The sequence below is a fragment of the Peromyscus californicus genome, unplaced genomic scaffold (genome assembly GCF_007827085.1).
Source record: "Peromyscus californicus insignis strain IS unplaced genomic scaffold, ASM782708v3 Scaffold_6__1_contigs__length_162567912, whole genome shotgun sequence".
Lineage (NCBI taxonomy): Eukaryota > Metazoa > Chordata > Mammalia > Rodentia > Cricetidae > Peromyscus > Peromyscus californicus.
Window position 1 is genome coordinate 8,552,758 of NW_026294584.1, and position 22,543 is coordinate 8,575,300.

The window sequence follows — 22,543 nt, forward strand, 5'->3', positions numbered from 1 at the left end:
TTTCTTCAGAACTTGCTTCATTCAGAATGCTATGACTCTAGCAACTAGTGTTATGGTCTGAATTAGAAAGTATTTTAACACAAAAACCTGACTTTTCTCCTTGCTTTGAACAAAGAACAATAAAAACAACTATTTTATGGTACACAAAAACTTAGAGTAAATTAAATGATAACTAATTTATTTATAATAATAACTAATATTATTTATAATAAATAATATAAATTATTATCAAAACTCTATATGAAGACTTTTCAATATTCTTATAAATTAACAGTTGGGTGATATCAACCCAATATTTATTTACTTTAAGTAATATCATTAACGAGAAGAACACATTAAAAGAATTAAAAATTAACAATATATAATAGATTTACCTATATTGAAGGAAATTTGAGTCAATGAGTTATAGAAATGTCTATTTTCTGTTTATCAAGTGAAAATAGTGACCCTACAGAACTAGAAAGTGGGTAGTTTTGAAATTGAGTTCAATTTAGGAAAAACAGATGTTGATGTTATGTTCTTTTAAAGAACAAATAAACTTTTCTTGTACCTTCCTGTATTTTTAAGAAAGGCATCCATGCCTGTGGCCTTTATCAGGTACTTTGTTTAACACTTTTCTGCCTTTTGCCATTTGTAAGAATATTATTTAATTATTTTTGGCCAAAGTATTACCAAGTTATTAGGCATATTTTCATTATACTTGGTCACATTGAAAAATGTGCGTATGAATTCATATGAATGTGAAGCTACATAATCACATCTATATTACTTCTCTTGACACATGTAACAAACTCAACATCTCAATTAAATTCTGTATTTCTGATGTTATCTTCTGAATCATTTTTTATAGTTTCTTGGCATTGAATTATATAAAAATATAAAATTACAATAAAATAAAATAAATATTTTGACAAGTATGGTCCAATGTACATGAAGATTCCCTTTATTCTGTTTCACACCTACACCCCCTCTCACCTAGCCCAATGGAAAAAGGGTAAAATATGGTTTTAGATTATGTGTATAATATGTGTAGATAAAAAGTAGCAAAATTATCAAGTAATTCATGGGTTGTTTGGTATAGAATTGAGGAAATATTGTTAAGTTGTCCAATAGTGTCTCTGGCAATCGTTTCCCTCTGCCTTGGTGGTTCCACAGCTTCTCCTCCCAGAGGAGAAAGCTCTTTGGCCCTGGACTCACGCCTTACCTTGGCCAGTGTCCCTGTTCTGTTTTGACTATGCTTTCTGAGTCCCATGATTCTTTCCTGCATTTATTTGCCTGATTTATTTTCTCAGATGCTGTCTCCTGTGCTATGTTGATCAATGTTTTGAAAGCAATTTTTTTTCAAGTCCATGGTAAAGTAATGTATATTTTAAAATTAAATTTGGTTATTGCTTGCCATAGACCTAAGTAGTATTTAATGAGTCTTTGTCTGTTAAAACCAGAACTTCTTAGATCATGGATCAATAATTTCATCTTTATTATTTAGCTCCAGAGTTAGTCAGTGTTCTAAGGTATAACAACATTGAAAGCAAATTTTGGTATTTTATACTTAAGGCCAGTGGATGTTGCTAATCCTATGAAATTAAATGAATAAAATTCCCAGGGTTGACAAAATCAAATTATGTGAATGGTATGTTGGTGACCCATAACTATGACTAGAAAAGAACAAAAATACCCACTGATGGGGTATTGTGTTCACCTTCAGGAAGGAAAGCTCATCAGTAAGACTATCTGTCTGTGATTCTGCATGCATAGAGATTTCTGGCAATGAACTTAAATGCTTACCAAATATTTGAAAATATACAAAATCATTCTAAGAAGATATAGAAACTCAAAAAGCATTTTGGTTTTCACAGACAAAGAATGACCCCACCCCACAAAACAGGTACTGTTGAAAGCTGAAAAATTTGAACAGTTTGAATATTGACTTTCTCAGACTTTTTTAGGGGAGGGTGAGGGAGGTATTTACTCTGTTCACATGATTGTAGTGTCAATTTTCCTCTAATTTCAAACTGCCAAGAGTTTTATTTTTTAAATATGACTTTTTATTTTTGTACAAATACATTGAATTGACGAATGTAAAATTTGTGTTTATTAATCATGTACACCCATATTAAGACAACTCCAATCCCCAAATGACCATTTGATTTGTCTGGTTTTCCACTTTACTTTGCTTAGGGCTCTGTCCTTTACAGAGTAGAGCACATTAAATCCCTTCTGACAAAACTGATTGTCTACTTGGTTCAGAAAAAAAGAGACATTGGTTAGCTACTGATATTGAAACCAACAATTCTCTTCTCTCCCAGACTCCAAACTCTCCCGACCAGCCACCACTACCACTTCTCCAAGAAAGCAACTCACACAGAGTGATGGCTTGGTAAGAGTTTGCCAAGGCAACACAGGACATGGAACACCCCCCAGTGAGGTTTATTGACCGTGGTATCTCCAGCAGCCATGTGTGGAAATAGCTTCGGGCTTTCTTCACACAATTGGGCCACACCAAGAAACTTTCAACTCTATCTCTTATGTAAGACTGTGTCTTCTCACGTCACCTCTTCAATCAGTCCAAATCACTCTTATTTTGCTGATCAGGAGGAGGATATGTACACTTACCCTATATTATCTACTTCCAAACCTAAAATCCGTACTTCAGATCTTAACGTTAAACAAAAATTTTTTGGAAGTTGCAAATTGCACTTAAACTCAGTAGTTAGTTGTCAAGTAAGTTAACCGTCCAGATTTCAAGACTATTGATGCTTGTCTGAGTTTTGGTACAATCTTCAAAACTGTATAATAAAGAGCTTGGTGTGGTTTTTATTTATACTCCAGCCTGGGCCATCGTGAGTCTCAGAGGCCTGGATTATAAGGCCTCTCTGCAGGACCTTCCCTCAAAAAAAAAAAAAAAAAAAAAAAAAAAAAACCCAAACAACTATATTTAAAAAAATGGTAAAAATAAAAGTAACCCAAACTGCTTTGTAAACTTTTTTTCCTGGTTGTCATGAGTAGTAGAACCTGTGTTCAACCAAGGAAATGGAAGAAAACAAACAAACAAACAAAACACTTGTACTTGCTAAGGTTTCTTATTACAAATCCAATATTTGGCATCAGGCTGATTTGGCACAATCAGTCTAATTCTTCCTTTCAGATTTCCTCGTCTGCAACTAGACTCCAATGGGAGAGAAAACTTTCCATTGGCTTATTCCATAACTCTGGCTTGACCCATATACTACTTTAAGCATAAATCTTCTGAGAAGCTTATAAAAATATTTGCAAAGGTCTTTAGGGACAATTTTGTCACCTTTGATTGAGATACCTACAGGTGCACACATAGCTTCCTCTGGAGACCTGCCTGCTGCCTCTGTGCTTTAGGCAGTGGAAGCAGCATCATGTAGGCTGAGAATATCAAATTTGTTCTAGCTACCAGTTCTAGCTACTTCTAATAATTTATAAGATGTTTAGCAATGACAAAGTAAATCACAATTGTTTAAAATAAGAGAGTTTGATTTCAAAGGAACTATTAAATTTAGAATTCAAGAGTTCAAAGCCATAGACAAGGGTTATAGGGACAACTCAGAAACCTTCAAGCTGTGTGTTTAGCACCCCACCCCCTGACACCTGATTATTCACCTGTAGGACAGGGGAGAAGAGTTGAATGGCTACCTCATCCACTTCCTGTGATAAAATGAGAAACGGATGACATAACACTTTGTGCAACGGTAAGAACTATCTAAATAGACTGCTATTTTCAGAATTCAAATGGGATCATATGAACTACATTGTGAGGATTGAAATGATAAAATTTTATTTGAACACATAAAAATATTGCAACTACTTCTGCAGAAAGTGAAGGAGTGAACAGGGTCTTGCTAGTTTATTTTTATATTCACAATCCTGGTCAGTTTAGTCTCTAGACCAAGTAAATCATACTTAAATTTACAGTATGTTTATGGTAAAGACTGAGAAGAATTATTATTTACTTGTATTATTATAACACTTATAGAAACAGGGAAAAATATATATATTAGAAAATGGAATTTTTCATTTATTAGGACAAAATAAATAAGAAAAATGCTGTTACTTAGTTTTCCTTCTGATTTGAAATCAATAAAGAGTGACTTCTAATTCAATTATAGCTCTTTAAATGTAAATATATATTTGAGCATTATGCAAAGAAAATGAAGTAAATTATTTTCATACAAACTTTAAGAACAAGTCTATAATTAAAATCTTACAATTAAATAATAATAACTAAATCACAATATTAAAAATAAGGCAGAAATATGGTTATTGTGACATTTAAAGCCAATGCAGTATCTCAAGTAAGACAATGAGTAACTGGAGATCAACTCAAGTAATTTGAAAGGATAAAAGGTAAGAAGTAGAATTCTTTTCTTTTGTTTTTCTTCATCTTCTGTGGGGAAATGGGGTCTCACTAGGTAGTGCTGGGTGCCCTAGAACTCACAAGATCGGCCTCTGAGTGTTGAGATTAAAAGCATCTGGCACTATGCCTGGGAAGGAGTAGTATTTTAAATATGTTCAGAATATTCTATGAAGACAAACAAGGAAAAGGAGATTGCACTCTGGTGTCAGTCTTTAAACTGAGCTGGAAAACATATATTCAGTGTTGTTTTTAGGCTATCTGCTTCCTTAGCCAACTGGACATCTAAAGGGGCCCTCAGTGGATTGCCTGTGTGTCTCCTCAAGAACCCATTGCCCTCACATGTCTGGTGTGTGTGAGTGGAGCACATCATACGTTTTGAATTTTCTGAGAATAAACAGAAATGCTGTAGGAGGACGGAAGGTATAATTTTGACTCATGGAAGATATGTAAAACTGAGTATTTCAGGAGTGGAAATTATTTAAGAAAAACACTAATTTTTAGATAAATTATTTTTAGATGTGATTTTGAATTAAATTGGAGAAAAAAATTAAAGCAGTACTAGTTTGATTCCTGTCATGGGCAGTGACTCTTAGTTGTGTGAAAACTCCAGACGTTGGGGTCAACTGATAGCCACAGTTATCAGTTTTCTCCTTTCTTACTATCGCTGAGACATCAAAGTTAGCTGCATATTCAAAGCAGGGACTCATGGGATGTTCCTTCCTCTCTGCAAAAATCTGAGAAGACTGTCCACTAGACCAGACAAGGGGAAGAGTTTAGGAAAAGTGAAAGCGGGGCTACTAGCCAACTCCATCAATCATTTATGTTTCCACGTGAGCTCTGCTTTTATTTTGTAAGGCTTTGCCTTCCAGCTTAGGTTGTTTCCAGTGTGTTTCCAGGCTCCCAAATGTTTCTGTCATCATAGCTCTAACTAGCATGTATCAGTGACCAAATCCTACTGAAAGGAATTAAAGGAGAAAAAATAAAAACAAAGCCGACACACTCATTTTATGCTGCATCACATAACAATGGCTCAGAACCCAGTAGTTTATGAATGAAATAAAGATACTTTATTTATTACACAGGCACTTGGATATTCACATGCCCAACACAGCTGGTACACTTAACAGCTAAGGAAACACGCACAGATGTCGGCTTGTAGGCTCAGGAGAGAACTTCCTCTGTGCCGTGGTGAATGAGTGCATTAACAATTTTTCCTTTGCTTTCCTCCAAGCATTTCCAAAAGTTACACGTCAAATATACGCAACAAAAACTGTATCTACATTCCAACTGGTATGCTAACTTGAATTGTGAGCAATGTAAACTTTTATCACAATGCAACATATTTTATAGTCATGCTTGAACAGATTAGGTTAGTTGCATGCATTCCATTCTGCAATATGAATACTGTTAAACTATTTTCCAACAAAAGTCAAAAGACGCCCAGTGCATAGAAAAATACAAATCACTGTAGTCAATATATTATGAGACTGATCTTGGGACTTACATGGTGATGATGAAATCCTAAAATGCCATGCCCACAAAAGCACATTAAAAAGGGGATAAACATATTTCATTAGACAATCCCTAAAAATTACGGTTGAGAGCTTTAAATTTGGGGGACGGTCTGGCTGTGTGCTTTGAACAGGGCCTTTCTGCTCACCTCCTTCTGGTTTGACTGGTCCATCGGACATCACCTTCCTGAGGGCTAGCTGGCTTTGGTCTTGGTTGCCATTGGCTGGTGGAGGCAGAGTATCAGACTGAGTTCTTTGAATGGGGAGGACGCCTGCTATGCTGTGTCTGTGCTGCTTCCTGGCATGATTACACTGACCGCTTTTATGTGCTGCTGTGGCAGTGTGGGTGAAATGGAAACCCAGAGTGTATCCTCAGATGGAACCAGCTTCGATGTTATTCATGCAAACAGAAGTGTGCTTTTGTTCTGCTGAAACCGTGTTTTCAAATGCCAAAACGACACCACATGCACAGCACTGAAGGGGATTAAAACTGGCTGTTTCCTTGGAAATGATGACCAGAGAAAGGAGGAAAAGAAGAAGCTACTTTCATGCCCTGGCTGATGCTGCTCGGAAGGGACAGTGTATCTATAGCCAGGAAACATCTGCACTCAGACTTTTATAGAATTGTATCAGAAAATATCACAAGTGAAAACTCATCAATAAAAGATGAGTGGATGGCTAGACTTTAACGGACTAACTACTAGACATGGCACTTCTTGACTTTTAAAACAGTCCACTGATTAGGAAAAAAAAATAATCTGTAAATTCTGTTATTCTGTACAAAGTGTGATCCAACAGAATGGACCAGATTGTGCCCCTTAATGAGATTACATTGCCTCACCACTTAAGCTTATATGCATAGGAAAAGTATGTATTTTTGAGAACATGAATTTCTGCAGATTCCTCAGGAGACTTTGAGGTTCATACTTTAGCTTCTTTTCCCATGCATCCTGTTTTTAAACATTGCTTCAAATGGCTTTTTACCTAGGTTCTGGAATTTGACTATTAGTCTCACTAAGCATCTGCTTAAATGTTGAGTGTTTTCAGGTCCAAGTATCTCATTGCTAACCTGACTTGTGTGTGTGTGTGTGTGTGTGTGTGTGTGTGTGTGTGTGTGTGTGTGTGTCCTGTGCTTGCTCTTGTGGGGATAATGCTAGGAAACTGGCAGTCGCTTGTGCTTGTAGTTCATGTATTCTAAAGGAGAAGGAAGTGCACACAAACACACACACACACAACACTGCTGTGCCTGCAAACTCACAGACATGATTACCAAATACTATGAGCCAGATTGGATGGATGGTGGGAACAAAGGAGAAACAGCCAGTTTTATTTGTCTATGTAAATCAAAAGAAAAAGAAAAACGAAAGGCGGAAGAGCATATTTATGTATTGATACTGTTCTTACACAGACAAAAGGACAGAGAACAGAGTGAGCAGGGGATGCCAAAAAACAGAAAGCAAACAGGGAAAGACAGCAGGAGAGAGAGGCAACAGATGAACATTAAGCTGCCATGCTGAGGAATTTATTTGCGTCTTTTACTTGGTTGAATGCGGAGTTGTTGCACGGCGGCTTCGGCCGCAGCTATGGCAGCCCCTGCATCTTCCAGGTGGGTTTGAGTGACACTGGTTTTGCTTTGACTGCGTGATGGTCCATGAGATCGAAGATGGCCTTCTGATGATGATTTTGAGCTACCAGGACTACTGTGGGATTTCTCAATGGTGGGAACTTGCATGTCTGGTTATGAAAGGATAAAAAATGAGTTAAAGTTGCTCCCCAGCTCCCCCTGCTGTCAAAGACTAGTCTACACATAATTTGAAACTGTTTAAGATTTACATTAATGCTATCTTTCATGGGTCTTATGCAACTTCAAACCATACAATAATGTGATTGAAGATTTGAAAGCAATTCAGGGAAGGAAGAAAAGGGAGCCCAGCCTGGAGAAGTGACTTATTCATCAAGAATGAGTTGTAAGCAGCCTCAGGTAATAGATGCTTGCCTCAGTCCTTCCCCAGCAGCTCTGCTCATTCTTGTAGAGGCTGGTAAAAGACAGTGGTTTATTCAGCTGCAGGACACGCTTAAGTAAAACCATAGTGAAATGTCGGATGAGCAGATTAGCACATATTGGAATAGTGAAATGTCGGATGAGCAGATTAGCACATATTGGAATAGAGCGTCTGTCGATTCATTGTCTTAGGAAGCAGAATGTATGGATGCAGAGAACTAGACCAGGGTGAGAGAAGAATGAGATTTTTATGCTAATCATTTTCCAGAAGGTTGAGCATGGCAAAGTTGAAACGGATATGTGGAATCCAAACCCAGTCTAAAAAAAAATACATAAATCATCTTCTAAAGTGTCTGTTGTCAGTGGTTCTCAGTCATATTAACTCAGTGGCCTATTAGATGTGACCTCGGCTTTTCATCCTCTAGAGCATTTTCACACTATCTGTCCCCTTCTGATGTATACAAAAGCACTCTCAGAAGGAAGAAGTGCTCACTAATTGTCTTTAATACTTATAAATAATGTATCCAGTAACCACATGTTTCTCCTATATAGATTGATGATATTTACATATATACATTATATATTAGTCTTATGTTGTAGAATAATTGTTAAAAAATAAAGGGAAAATTCATCCCAATAAAGATGCTGTGCCTGTTGCTAAATCCTATGTGTAATAACACTTACTTAAATTAAAAATTAATCAGAATCCAGCATCTAGGAAAGACTTGAGGAATTTGAATTGCCATTTGTTTTGATGAAATGGGAAAATGATTTTCATAGGAAAAGTAAAAACAGAATGTAAAATTTTCTTTGTAGACTGACTGTATGAGAATTCAGAGATCCAAACAGTTGAAAGGAACCTACCCAATGGTAATGACGGTCATGGTTCTAGGCAACATACTAGAAGGAATTTCATATTGTTTCATGAAATAGCTCAGTGAATTTTCTAAAAGCCTATTAGGATGGATTTCCAGAAATATAGTTAGCTTATGTAGTCCAATCTCATTTTTACAAAACGAGGAAACGCAGAAGGCAAAGCCAACACCTCAGCATGGACTGATATGTGCTCAAAGCCCGTTCTTCCTAATTCACAGCGCATTTCTCATGATACCACATTAATTCTCCCAATGGAACTAAACTTCACCATGCATATTAAACACAGAGGCACTCAAACTCAGGAAGATACTGACTGAAAAAACAGACAAACAACTGTGTTCTACTTGAAATGTCTCCTACCCTTGGATGGGTCAGGGAAGATGCCATGGCTTCTGCTTTTGATGACAGAGGGCTTTGGGGACTGCTGGCTGTTTTGACTGGAGTGAGACTTGCCATGGTCAATGCTCTCGGTCTGTTCTTTCAGCGGGTACCACCGAGGAGTGTTGTCCAGGTAAGATGTGCTAGATAGATCAATCAATACCTGGAAAAGGACAAGGAAGCAGTAAAGCACACGGATTGAGCTATAGCTGCTTTGGTAGTTTTTCCATGGCCTAACACTTACTAAGGATGTGACAGGTGAGTGACACAGCCTTAGGGGGGGATGTCTCTCCCACCTTTCTTTGTGTATTTACTAATTTTTCCTCAGCCAAGATATTGAGATGCTTAATAAATGTGGGATTAAACTGAACTATATCATTTCTTCGACTATTCCCTAATTTACTTGGGTAATATGAAAAGATCAGAGTCATAAGTCATCATTTTTATGAAACACAAGTTGTTTTGGGTTGTTCTATCAAATTATTTTTACTTCAGAAGAAATATATGATTTTGATCAGAAGATGGGCAAAAATAAAAGAAGGAAAAGAATGAGTAATTTGCAATTCCAGCTTATTTCTTCCATTTAAAGCACATTTTAATGTTTTAAGTAGAGATCTGACTACCAGGTGATGATGAGAAAGCATTGTGCCACGGCTTATCTAGCATTCTTCCTTTTGTAATGGGACACACACACACATATTGTGTTTTTAACAGTCATTGACATTTTAGAGTCCATAAACAATAAATAATGTAGATATATGATTTAGGTTTATATAAACAAGAGTAAATCAGAAGGACTTCAGTAAGTCAATATTTTGAAATACGACAGTAAACCAAATATAACCTATCTATATTTTTATAAATTATTATTTATAATTTAAAACCTGTTATTCTAGAATAATTTTGCACACAATCAACACTAGTATAGTGGCTGAACTAGGAAGGACTCTGAATGCCAGGCTTTGGTGGTGCGGATTTGATGGGAAAGAGAGGAATCGTATCTGTAGATTCAAACAAGCCCTCATTATAGAGACAACACATGCAGCACACACAGTTCCGAGCAAGAAAGCATCACATTTTGTAAGCTTTAGGTTTCCTGGAAATCATATACATATAGTGTGTACATACATATAATGTAAAAGCACTAAATAAATGTCATGGCTTTTTGATATTGTTGATGAAAACACCCAAAGGTCCATTCACTCTCCCAGATTCTGTTCTTAGACCTATGTGGTTTCTAACAAAGTTATATAATAATTACTTCAAGTGTCTTCTCTTGCATCTAGTTTTAACTTTTAAGGCATTTGAAAACCTTTAGCATGATATTTAATCATCAATAGCAATGTGAAATGTTACATCTCTATATGTAAGGAAGAGCAATTCAAGAAACTGGTATTGCCTTAAAAAAAAATCCAGCTTAGTTTTTAATTCTTTTGTTATCTTAGATCTCATTTGTAACCACATTGTGATTTTTTTATTTTCCTGCTAAAAAACTATTTAATCTTAACCAAATTAAAAAGTACATCAAATGGTAGACGGAAAATCACTTCTCAAGTTTCTATTTACCTATTCAAAAAGTAACTCAGGAAATTAACTTACCCACCAAAAGATGTTGGTCAGGAGCCACTATTGTGTAAATGCAAAAAAAATTATTTTTCATCATGCTTTAATTTGTGGCATATGGGGACAGCATAAAAAAGGAAATGAAAGACTTACCTCTCCAAGGAAGTCGTTGGAAGAGAATCTATCATAATCCCAAACTGTCACCTCCAATGTCTTCTTCATGAGCTGCATTCAGATACAGCGGTCATCAACCCCATATCTCCAACATGCATTTCAGTATATTCTTAGATGATTCTCACCTTGAATTCTTTTCATTTTATGAAAGTACTTGGTATTTTACTTAAGATTCTACATTAAATGTTGTGTGAAATTGTAATGATTAATTTGTAGTTCAATCTAGTGTTTGATTATAGGAGACCTCATTATTTTGTGAATAAACTGGACACGTTCACTTCATGTCATTCTTTTTTTTTTTTTTTTTTGGTTTTTCGAGACAGGGTTTCTCTGCGTAGCTTTGCACCTGTCCTGGAACTCACTTGGTAGCCCAGGCTGGCCTCGAACTCACAGAGATCCGCCTGGCTCTGCCTCCCGAGTGCTGGGATTAAAGGCGTGTGCCACCACCGCCCGGCTCATGTCATTCTTACTACTCACTTAACAAAAAGCAGTCTATACTCGCTAAATATATGAAAGCCATGAATCTAAAGCATTTACATTTTTCTTCATCTCAATCATTGCCAAAAATGAAGCATTTTTACTTCTGTAGAATTTAACTTTTTAAAGAACTCAGATTAATATTAATTTATAACTTTATATTCATATTCACCTTCCAGAGAGCAAACCAGAACCTCGTTTTGAAAGACTGTTTCCTGTAAATTATCTTATCTTATGATTTTTCTGTTTCTTTCTTTCTTTTTGCTCTTTTTCTTGTTTGTTTTGTTTTTTGAGACAGGGTTTCTCTCTGTAGCCCTGGCTATCCTGGAACTCGCTCTGTAGAATAGACTGGCTTTGAACTCACAGAGATCTGCCTGCCTCTGCTTCCCAAATGCTGACATTAAAGGGATATTTATCTACTGTTATTTATGGCAGTTATGGAATTCACATTCTTTTAAATTAAAAAATATGCACTAATATAATTTTGTCTCCAAACACTTATTTTTGGTTTTGATGTTTTATGGTAGTCACCAATTACACTTTCTTCACAATTTTAATTTTAATTTTCTCCTCTTGGGAAACTTCAATTTACAGAAATGAATTCCTATGTCATAGTTGGGTAGAATAAATAACACATTTTATCTTATTTTTGTATGTTCCTTCTGAAAAAAATAAACAAATACAGCCAGCTGAAAATATTTCCTCCCAATGTGCAAATCTGTCCCAGTCTATTGAAAATGTTTCATTTAAAAATATTTTAAAAGCCTCATTTCACTAAATTATTTGTTCATGTTTTGGCTGCTTTATTAAAATATGAGCATTTGTTTTTACTTTACCTTTGAACTTTCCTCATTTATTATCACTGAATATATTTCTTTCGTGTCTTTAATGGACTCTTACTGTGTGTGGGAAACCTTGATAGAGGCCCTGACTCTTCCATAATATTGTCATCATTACACTTACATCAGCCTACATCTGTCATTTATAAAATAATAATTACATACCTGCTCCATGGAAATACTTTTATAAATTACTGTCTGATTCCATTCAGGATTAAGACTTTTCTGGACATATTTAGTTCTTCTCTTGTGCTCAGCACTGAATTGGAAGAGAGAAAAGAGTTAGTGTGACATTTAACTGATGACTTCCTGGTCACACGGAAGGACATGCAGCATGTGCCAGATCTGTGGCCTCATACCATTGTGTGGCCACTGCATCTTGAAACTCAACTTCAAGTTGAACATACAATGACATTTTGAAAATATATTGGGTGTCTTGAGTTTTGCTTGTATTACTGAGTATGTTTTTAAAGAACCTGCATGACTTTGGACTATACTTAATAAAATTTACTTTTTCCTAAATGTGGGAGAGACTTACATTAACTATATAATAATGTTAATATCTTTGTGCTTCATAAATAGTAATATAGTCCAACTTTCTGATAGTTTTACACCTAATCTTGTCAACAAAGCTAAATTGTTTCCCCCCGACCGCGCCTAAAAAGTAATGGTATCAAGAGAAGGGCATTGTGGCACAAGAGTGTGACACCAGCAATCCCAGGTGGAAACGGAATTCAGCTTCCTCAGCTATATACTTACTTTGGACCCGATTTGGGTTACATTAGACCCTGTTTTCTTTTGTTTTTTAAAAAGAAAGAAAGAAAGGTAAAGAAATGATTGCCTTTACAGAAAAATAAAGACAAATGGCTCTTATAATAGATGAAATTTCAAAAACTTTCCCAAAAGGTATTTGAAACTCCTTTTAAAGTATGATATTTACCATGGTTATGAAGCAGATTTGAATGTCTTATGCCACTAGTTTACGTTAAAATTGAAACTAAATTAAAATCTTCCTTCATTCATTGTAACTTGGGGCATTTCAATGAATCCCCAATTCTTCCATTGTCTCTAAGCAATCATTAGAAGCTTATATTGTATATATACATTCACCAACTGAGACTGAAAATGTATCCGAATTAAATATACAGCTGGCATGAACTGGTGGCTGGAGCTGGAACTAGGCAACTGCTATCTGTGATTAACACATGGTGATCCCACAGGCAAGGCCTTTCTTTAACTTCACCTTTTCTGGATTTTCCATCTTAGTTTACATCTCACTGATGAAATAATATTTTATTTCTGGTAGGTGTCATCTATTTACTAGGTCGTCTTGGATACTTGTCTAAATTTACTGGCTACTTTTCCTTAAAGACAGTCAAGACTCCATACCCCTTCCACTCCAGGAGAATACAATGTAATTATTCTGGGATAAGGCTTGAACATTGATTTTTGAAGGCTGTACTGTAATATGCAGTGAAATTTGAGCTGTGGGTTTTGTGTCTCACCAAACCTCACGTTAGCCATGACAAACTGATTCCAGGCCCTTCTCAGTTCTAACCGTCCCATTTGAGTGTACAAAAGTAAGAACAGGATTTAATGTTCGTCAATAAAGATAAATTACAGATGCTTTAGAAGAAATGCTTACACAATGATTTTAATGAACAGAATTCTCATGAAATTATAACTTTGTATATATATTTTGTCTATAATTTTGTCACTATCTAGTGAAGTTTAAGTTATTATATATATATATATATATCTCCAGGATATTTCAATTCTACTAATTCTGCTTCTACCTCAGAGAATTTTCTCACTTGTACAAAAGGAATTTATTCAAAACTATTCACCACAATGTTATTTCTACTAAAGTTAATAAGTGAAATATGTACTTATATATTCAATCAGTGAACCAGTAAGCAACAGGATGAATTAAATCAAATACTTGAAAATATTTTTATTTAAAGTTTTACAGAATGATAAACATTTCAATGTTAAGTTATCATTATATGAATTTAAAATCATTAAATAATTGTATAAATCACTGGGTACATTTGTACAGAAGACATCTATGTTAATATCACAGGAAGACATAGGAAGTATAAATATTAAATTCAATTAAGTAAATGTTCTAGGTCGATGTGGAAGTAGTTTTAAAGGCTCCAAATGTACCTATAATGTATCTACTATTATAAAAACATCTGAAGCAAGTATAGCAAAGTGTTGATGATAAAATTAGATAGTAAGCACATAGGTATTAGTTAAGGTATAATTTTCAGTAAACTTGAAAGGTTCCAGTTCCAAAAACTGGGAAGTTCTTGGTAGGGTATGTTTTTTTATACTATGTTTGTTGTTTAGTTATGGGAACAAATAATCTGAACACCTTCAGGTTAACTGCCAACCTTGCTCAATACTTTGGATTCATAACTGTCCTTCTAGACAGGTGTACTTAAGCAAGGCACAAACTAATAGAAATTTAAATTTCTATGTGGCTCAGACTTAGTTATCAAGATGGTAGAATTATGGAAACACCAAAGTAATGATAAAATCCAAAATTTGATGATCACCAGTAATATTATTTTTTAAAGTTCTAAAATAGTGAATCTACATAATTTTTAAGACAGGAATGAAGTCAACTATAAGCATGTTCTTTCATTAAAATATAGTTATGCCTTAAACTGAAAGGATTTATCCAAAGGATTTATCAATCCCCATGGCTTCTTAATCCATACAATATGAATAAATAATAAAAATTTCACATCCATATTTAGTAATTCTTGTCACTTTTACAGATAGAAAAATCACTGCATACCAGTACAACTGTAATGGTGTTACCTTATGATCATATATTTTATTCATACTTGAAAAGCATTTTGTAAAACAGTCACATTGAAATAAAACTACATTAAGTTCTGACTGCTTCCTGAGCTCTAACTGCTTTTTTGTGTTAACCCACTTAATCTTTAAGGTTTCCTTACAAAACAGGTTCTATTTATTATCTTATTTAATAGGTAAGATTGTCTGAAGCTTAAATTCTAAGCCTTAGGGGAAGATGTGCTAGTAAGGCTACATGGGTGTTATGTGGTAGGATTAGGAATTAAGTATAAAAAAAATTCTTATTCTTTACTCAATATGTTATATGAAATTAACTTATTAAACCCATCCAAAAGTATCACTTAGTTATGTTTTCTTAACAGGCTTTATTAGCTGAAGTTTTTACTTTGTCTCTATAACATAAAGTTCCTCCACCTCAATTTACATATAACACAAGTTATAAATATGTATACATACACTTTCACAATGAAAGATATTAGAACACTTTTAGATTTGCCTAGAGATATTCTGTATCTCATAGGGTATGTAAATACTATGTGAGAATCAGGGATAAATATTACAGGCATTTATCTTTTCAAGGAGTCAGAAGTAATCTAAGATGGCACAGATTAAAGCATTATATCAATAGAGTATCTTTGTTTTATTGAATTTGATTCTCTAATTCTGTCCAGACTCAACCTCCTTTCCACAGATTTTTTTTTTGAGAAAACCATTTTAATTATCAATGGCCAACTCTTCTACAGAGCATCCACATAACATTTCTTCCATGTATCAATGGATAAAAATAACTTACAAGCTTAATTGTAAAAGTACACAGGACATCAAACATAAGAAGTCTATGTATGAGATATTATGCCACCTCAAGTTTTTATATATTTGAAAAGTAGAGTTCATGAGCTAACAAATATTGTCTTTTTATAGTTCTGTCAAGTTCAATGGAAGTGAGTTTAACCTTATTTACAAACACCAACACCAGTATCACTTATCTGCTATTTATAAACAAAATCATATTTTTCAATAAATTAAAATCAGTGCAACACCCATCCAGGCTAGAATGCTAGCTATTTGGTGAACAAAGACCTTGTAAAGTCCCAAGCTGATCCTTTTCAAACTGTATCTATTCTGTGCATTGACAATGAGAAGCTCAAACCCATTCCTCTTTGTGTGTGCATTTGTGATCTTACCATTTTGTACTGAGTATTGAGATTTTGAAAAACTTATTTTGGCTTCAATGTCTTGTAGCTTTCTTTATAAACTGAGCTCTAGCCAGCCAGCTTCATCACGCTTAATGCTCCTAAGTTTCTACATTTGACATTCCGGTCCTTGTTTCTAGAACTCCATTTTGTCACACTCTGGCAGTCTGAGCATTGTTGCCTTCTTTCTGGCCACAGCCTTTCCCTTTCTTCCTCTTGCTCAGCAAACCGCTCTTGGTTACAGTCGCCAGGAACAGCTATGCATGTCTCTGCCCAGGTGTTAGCTTGCAGGGCCTTTTTTGAGCATTTGTAGCAGCTATCTGAGGAGTCATTTGGGTTCCCAAGCACAACATCACAGCAACACTGAGAACGGAACCCCCAGATTCTTGAACTGCAACTCTTGAAACCGTTTCTTGTTGTTTTGTTTCCAATCATAGGCTTGTGCTGTTGTTCTTGCAATTTCTTTTCCATTTCCAATCTCTGAACTAAAGCTTCCTAGGTGTCCATTGCTGTTTTTCTGCCTCTGAAGGGGATGGACTAGGTGTCGGTTTAGGCTTCAGCTACTCTTTGTGGCTTCCCAATCTCTTCTAGCTCAACTTCGGCTCCTTGTTCTAGCGTTGAGCTTGTGTCTGGATCTTGATTGAATGTGTTCTGATCGATCATTTTCTATCCCTGCTTCTAGACCTTGACTTCTCCTTATCTCTGATCCTGGACTGAGACTTCTTTGATCCCTATTCCTGGATCAAGACTTCTTCCTTTCTTACTTCAATGGAGACTTTCATGAGATCTAGATGTTGAGTGGTGTTGAGATGTTCTGCCTCATGATGATTTCCTTTCTATGTGCTGTGTCTGTCTTCACCATTTTTAGATGAACTTAGCTGCTTCCTTATTGATGAGAAGATTGTTCTTTGCCATGTGTTCCTCAGACTTGTGTCTTAGAGGATTCATCTTTGGACCGTGTTTTCTTGTCTTTATCATGAGATAGGCTCACTATTGGCATGTGAGTCTGCAGCCTCTTCAGTTCAGTCTCTTCACTCCTTGGTCTGCTCTTTGCTTCTTCCGCAGTACCTGTGTTTATGTCCTTCATTTTCTGACCTTCAGTTTCTTTCTCTTGACCTTGGCCATCATCTTGAATAATGATGTTTTTGGCTCCAGGAGAAAGGAATACACCTCACTGCTCCTTTTTCTTTCTCTGTCTGGGGATATCTTTTCTAGGGTTTTCATCTTGTTTTGTATACTTAGCCTGTGAACCTAATTAACTTTTTTTAGTGAAAATATCTTCTTGGTACAGAGGTATAGCAAGCATGCCACAACCAACAATACAGGCCAATAGGAAGCTTTACTACAGAATACTTTCTACAACTTTAAAATAATAATCTTTTTTGTTATTTGAGAATTTCAGATATGTATATAGTGTGTTTTGATCAAATCAGATCCCCTTCCTCTCCAACTCCTCCCCTCCCCACTTTTCTTTCCCAAATTTATGTGCAAAGTCACAGAGGTCATTCAGTGTTGCTTGTATGTACATGGATGTAGGGTTATTTGTTGGAGCATGGGTAGCCTCTCAAGGGCTTCTGCCCTGCCCCATCATACCCTCCCTGCCCCCTCCCCACCAAAAAAACCCCAAACGCTGACTTTCCCTTGCCCAGTAGCAGTAGCAATAGCCTCTCAGCTAGGGGTGAGAATTCCTTAACTGCCCCTCCCCCATGCTGGTCTATGGCTGGTCTGATCTTGTGCAGGTCATGTGACCTTTCCAGAGCTTTGATTGCCTCATTTTAGAAACCAAAGAAGTCCTCTAGCAGATCTTTTCTTTTCTAGTTTTTCTGCTTTCCTCTTTCCTTCCTTCGATTTATTAATTAGTCTATAGGCAGCATGACATCATGTACTCCATGCTGGCCTTGAACTTGAAATCTTCCTCCATAATTTTATCTATCTATCTATCTATCTATCTATCTATCTATCTATCTATCTGTCTGTCTGTCTAGCATTTCCTGAACTGCATAGCTGGGCAAATAAAGCCATTCCTTTTTTTTTTTTTTTTCAAATTTAACTTTTTATTGATTCTTTGTGGATTTCACATCATACATCTAGATCCCACTCACCTCCCAGTCCCTTCCTATCTGCCCTCTACCTGTCCAACTGTCCCTCTACCCAGGATAAAACAAGATAACATTTTTTTTTTTTGAGACAGGGTTTCTCTGTGTAGCTTTGGAGACTTTTCTGGATCTCACTCTGTAGCCCAGGCTGGCCTTGAACTCATAGAGATCTGCCTGCCTCTGCCTCCCGAGTGCTGGGATTAAAGGCATGCAAAACTACCACTAGGCACAAGATAACATTTAAAAGAAAAAGAAAAGAAAAATCTCTTCGTGGAAGCTATAGTGTGACACAGTGAGTCACACAGTCTTTTAGTCCATATATTTTGACTTGCAAGTGTTCATTACATTGAGTTATTGGTCTGGCTTGAGGTCTCTGGTTTTTGCTTTTGCTACATCATCGATACTGAACCCTCACTGTGGCTCCTCTTCGATATTCTGCTGTTTATCTATGTCATGGAGATCCTGTAACTTTGAGTCTGCAGGACCAGCCCCTTCACATGCTCCAGTAGACTATAGATGGGGTGAATGATGGGATGCACCAACTCATAGCTCTGGTTCTGGGTCTGGGTGTTTGCTGGGTTGGTCAGCCCACCTGGTCTCCCTCATCCTCAATGCCAGGGTGAGCTGTCCAGTACTGCCCCATGTAGTAAACAGCTATTACCTTGTGTAGTAAACAGCAAGGTGCGGGGCCAGTTCTCCTGCTCTCCTATCCTTGGGGTCAACTCTACTGTTTGCCCAAGTGAGGTACAGGGCCCACTCTCCTTAGTTCTGTATCTGGTGAGGGGCAGGATCAACTCTCTCATCTGCAGCAGGTGACACAGAGCGAGGGGGAGGGCATCTTTTTCTCTCCCCCACTACCACATGGCAGACAAGTGGTGCAGGGCCAGCTCTCACACTCTTACAACCTCAGGGCAGGCTCACCTGCACCCCCAAGTGCACAGTTGGCACCACTGAGTTGCCCAGGTGAGGTGCAGGGCCTGCTTTCCTGAGTATTGCAGCTGGTGAGATGCTGGGCCAGCTCACTGGTTCTCTTGACCTCAGGGCCAACTCTCTCACATGCCACAGGTGGTGATAGGTGGGGGAGGGGAGAACATCTTCCCTTTTTTCACAACACCATATAGCAGATGAGGGGCAGGGCCAGATCTCCCATGCTCATGTTCCAAGGCCAGCTCGCCCACATCCTTCTCAACAGGGTCAGCTCCATTGAGCTGTCTAGGCAAGGTACAGGGCCTGCTCCCCTCGTGCTATAGCTGGTGAGGTAAAGGATCAGCTCTCCCACCTGCCACGGGGCATGGTGGGGTATCTTTCCCTCAATGTCACCACCACATGAAAGCCATTCCTTTTTAACACTTGTTTACAGCCATCACTTTCTGGTTCTCGTGTGCCCGATATAATAATGCTATGTGGACGTTTTATACAATTGACAAATTACCACAATTTTAAAAGCTATGCCAAAATCTCTGCATTTGTGAGCCAAACGTGGATAGCTAAACTGGGGATCTTGAGTGAGAGCATATATTCAGTCTGAGGGGAAAAAGGGTATTCTTCTTTGCCTTTCTTGTCCGGGAGGGTAGAGTACATTAATGATAAAACGTTATGATTATTAGGTCATGTTTAATAATTAAAGATTTATAAATATGGGAAAATAAAAAAGTCAGTTCATCAAATGAAAATGGGACATGGCACTTCATCTTTTGTTTGTTTGTTTGTCTTGTTTTGTTTTGTTTTTTTGAGACAGGATTTCTTTGTGTAACACCCCTAGCTGTCCTGGAACTCACTCTGTAGACCAGGTGGACTTGAACTCATAGAGATTTGACTGCCTCTGCCTTCGGGGGTCCTGGGACTAAAGGCGTGCATTACCACCGCTCGTCAGCACTTCATCTTAAAATATGACTTTATGCCTTTGTTTTCCTTTAAATTTATTACAATGAAGTCAGGTTTGGACATCACACTGCAATATTTGTTCCAAATGGCAATACTCACATGCTAACAAGCGTGTTTAAAGAAAGTCTCTCAAGTAACTGCAGCTCCAGTTATAATGATAGTTAAAAAATTGTTAAAATCATAGCAAAGTCTCATTAATGAGAAAAACCACACTTTGTTCAGCAGGATGCTGAGAAAAAAGTGGGAGATACTTCAGTTATGCATATTTTCACTTTGTAGTTCCAAGGAACTACATCAAATTCATAGGTCATATGCTGACTTTCCTTGGCATTCTCTCATCTCAGTCCTACCTGACCTCAATCCTTTCGGAGCATATGAGTATTTTTAGGTAAAATTGTAGAAAACTAAATGAAAGGAAATGATAAAGCTGGACCAGTGTAGGTTTTTAGGGTAATAGGACTGTTATTGTTTTGTTTATTTTTTAAATTAATTTACTGTTTATGTGTGAGGGTTTAGCCTGCATTTCTGTCTGTGCAGCACCTGTGTCTCCAGTGTTCACAGACACTTCCCCGGCACTGGTGTTAGAGAAAGTTGTGAGTCGCCACATGGGTGCTGGGAATTGAAATCTGGTCCTTTGGAAGAGCAGTCAGTGCTTTTATTGCTGAGTAAACTCTTACCCCTCATTTTATTATTTTTAATACATTGTGATTTTTTTATGGAAGAAAGGTTTTTTTTGGCTTTCTTGATATTACTGTAAAATTCTTTTGTATAATTGAGTTGCTACACATATTGCCTCTCATTTAACTGTCCTTGGCTACTAGAAATTTATTATACATAGTACCAGAAGTAATAATAGCAATTGCCACTGACTGAAGATTATAATGTGACACACTAAGAATATTCACACACATGTGTTTGCACTTACACACACACATACACACAAAGGAAGTTATTCTTCCTAGTTACAGGAGGGAGCACAGGAGGAGCTCTGGTTCCTCATGTGACAACTCATGGCTTCTATGACAATGCTGAAATTCAAACCCAGGTTCTTAAGGTCTCCAGTCAGTGCTTTCCATGGTCATTGCAATTCCTTCTCACACTGACAGTTCTCAAAGATATGAGGAAAATTATATAAGGACAACAGGTTGGCTTCTTAACCTTTCAAGTGATAATCAAAATATTCCATTCATTACAAACAGTTTCCAAACAAATTCTCCTATAAATTAAATGCAAACAATCACCACCCTGATAATGCTTTCTGAGCTTCCTAAAATAACAGGCTAGGAGATTATGAATAAAGAGAATGATAATGTGAGCTCTAAACTGACACATCTCTTTGAAACACAACTAATTTTATATCTTAGCTGAAGAAACTCAGATTGTATCCACAGTCAGAGAACTAGCCACCACAAGAAAGCCACCACAGTGTCTCTGTTCCTAGGCTGCTAATGAATCCTAGTGTTGAAGATAAATATTTACATCTTTAAAAGTCAGTAACATTCTCTTTTGGGTCACAGCTTTCCAGGATTAATAAAATGTCATATTTTAATAACACAGACAAATACTGTAGCATTAATAATATAGCTGAGACTAAAATCCTTATCATCCTATTAGTACAGATGGTATATGAGTCTCTTCAATTAAATAATACATTTAATTGATAATGCAGTGGGTGATGTGCAAAAAAAAATTCTTTGAGCTATGTCTTGAGAGGTAATCTTGGTTGGTAAGATAGTGATAGAGCCGGTAACAAATTAGAAAAGCTCCCTACTACTAGAACCAAAGAAAAGTGTGTACGTAATTACTCATATATTCGTGTAAGCTGATTTTGCCTTCTAATGATTTTGTGATACAGAAAATATAAATCATGGAAACATTTCAATATCAAGCAAGGAAAGAACAGATCAGACACGCATTATATTTAAAATGAGATACACATACAGGAGTAGTCCATAAATTCACTTAAAAACACTTGTAATATCTTCATTTGTGATAGGAAGTCAGGAGAACCCAAGCTGTGATTATCACATAAGCAGCTAAATGAGATTCGGTACACAGAATACAAGTGAAATTGTAGATATATTTAATTTTAGGGTAAAATTTCCTTATCCTTCTTTTGAATAATTTCTAATTTTCTATGTCCTATTGCACGTTGGTCAGACTGTTTGCTGTAGGCCTAACTCAACAGACATCCCCTGGTAGAAAAATAATAGTTACAGCCAAGTAGTATTAGTAGTAGTATTGGCCAAGAAGTGATGGTATTCATACTTTAAAAACACACAGAATACGACTTTAGGCATAACAGCGTAGTTGACACTGAAGGAGAATCAACTCTAC

The 22,543-nt window shown here is 36.6% G+C and overlaps 1 protein-coding gene and 1 pseudogene across 4 annotated transcripts in view; both read right to left on the reverse strand.

Moving 5' to 3' along the window:
* Window positions 1-22,543, reverse strand: part of Pclo (piccolo presynaptic cytomatrix protein) — a 345,647-nt gene that overhangs the window by 52,214 nt on the left and 270,890 nt on the right. For 2 of the 4 annotated variants that reach the window (XM_052719671.1, XM_052719670.1), the window contains exons 17-21: window positions 12,367-12,460; window positions 10,865-10,936; window positions 9,131-9,311; window positions 7,432-7,626; window positions 6,042-6,116 (exon numbers count right to left, since the gene is read on the reverse strand). In XM_052719671.1, coding sequence (XP_052575631.1) covers window positions 6,042-6,116; window positions 7,432-7,626; window positions 9,131-9,311; window positions 10,865-10,936; window positions 12,367-12,460 — 617 coding nt within the window. The remainder of the gene's footprint in view (window positions 1-6,041; window positions 6,117-7,431; window positions 7,627-9,130; window positions 9,312-10,864; window positions 10,937-12,366; window positions 12,461-22,543) is intronic. The other 2 variants (XM_052719673.1, XM_052719672.1) reach the window with 1 other exon arrangement.
* On the reverse strand, window positions 12,467-22,537 carry LOC128098476 (arginine/serine-rich coiled-coil protein 2-like; annotated as a pseudogene).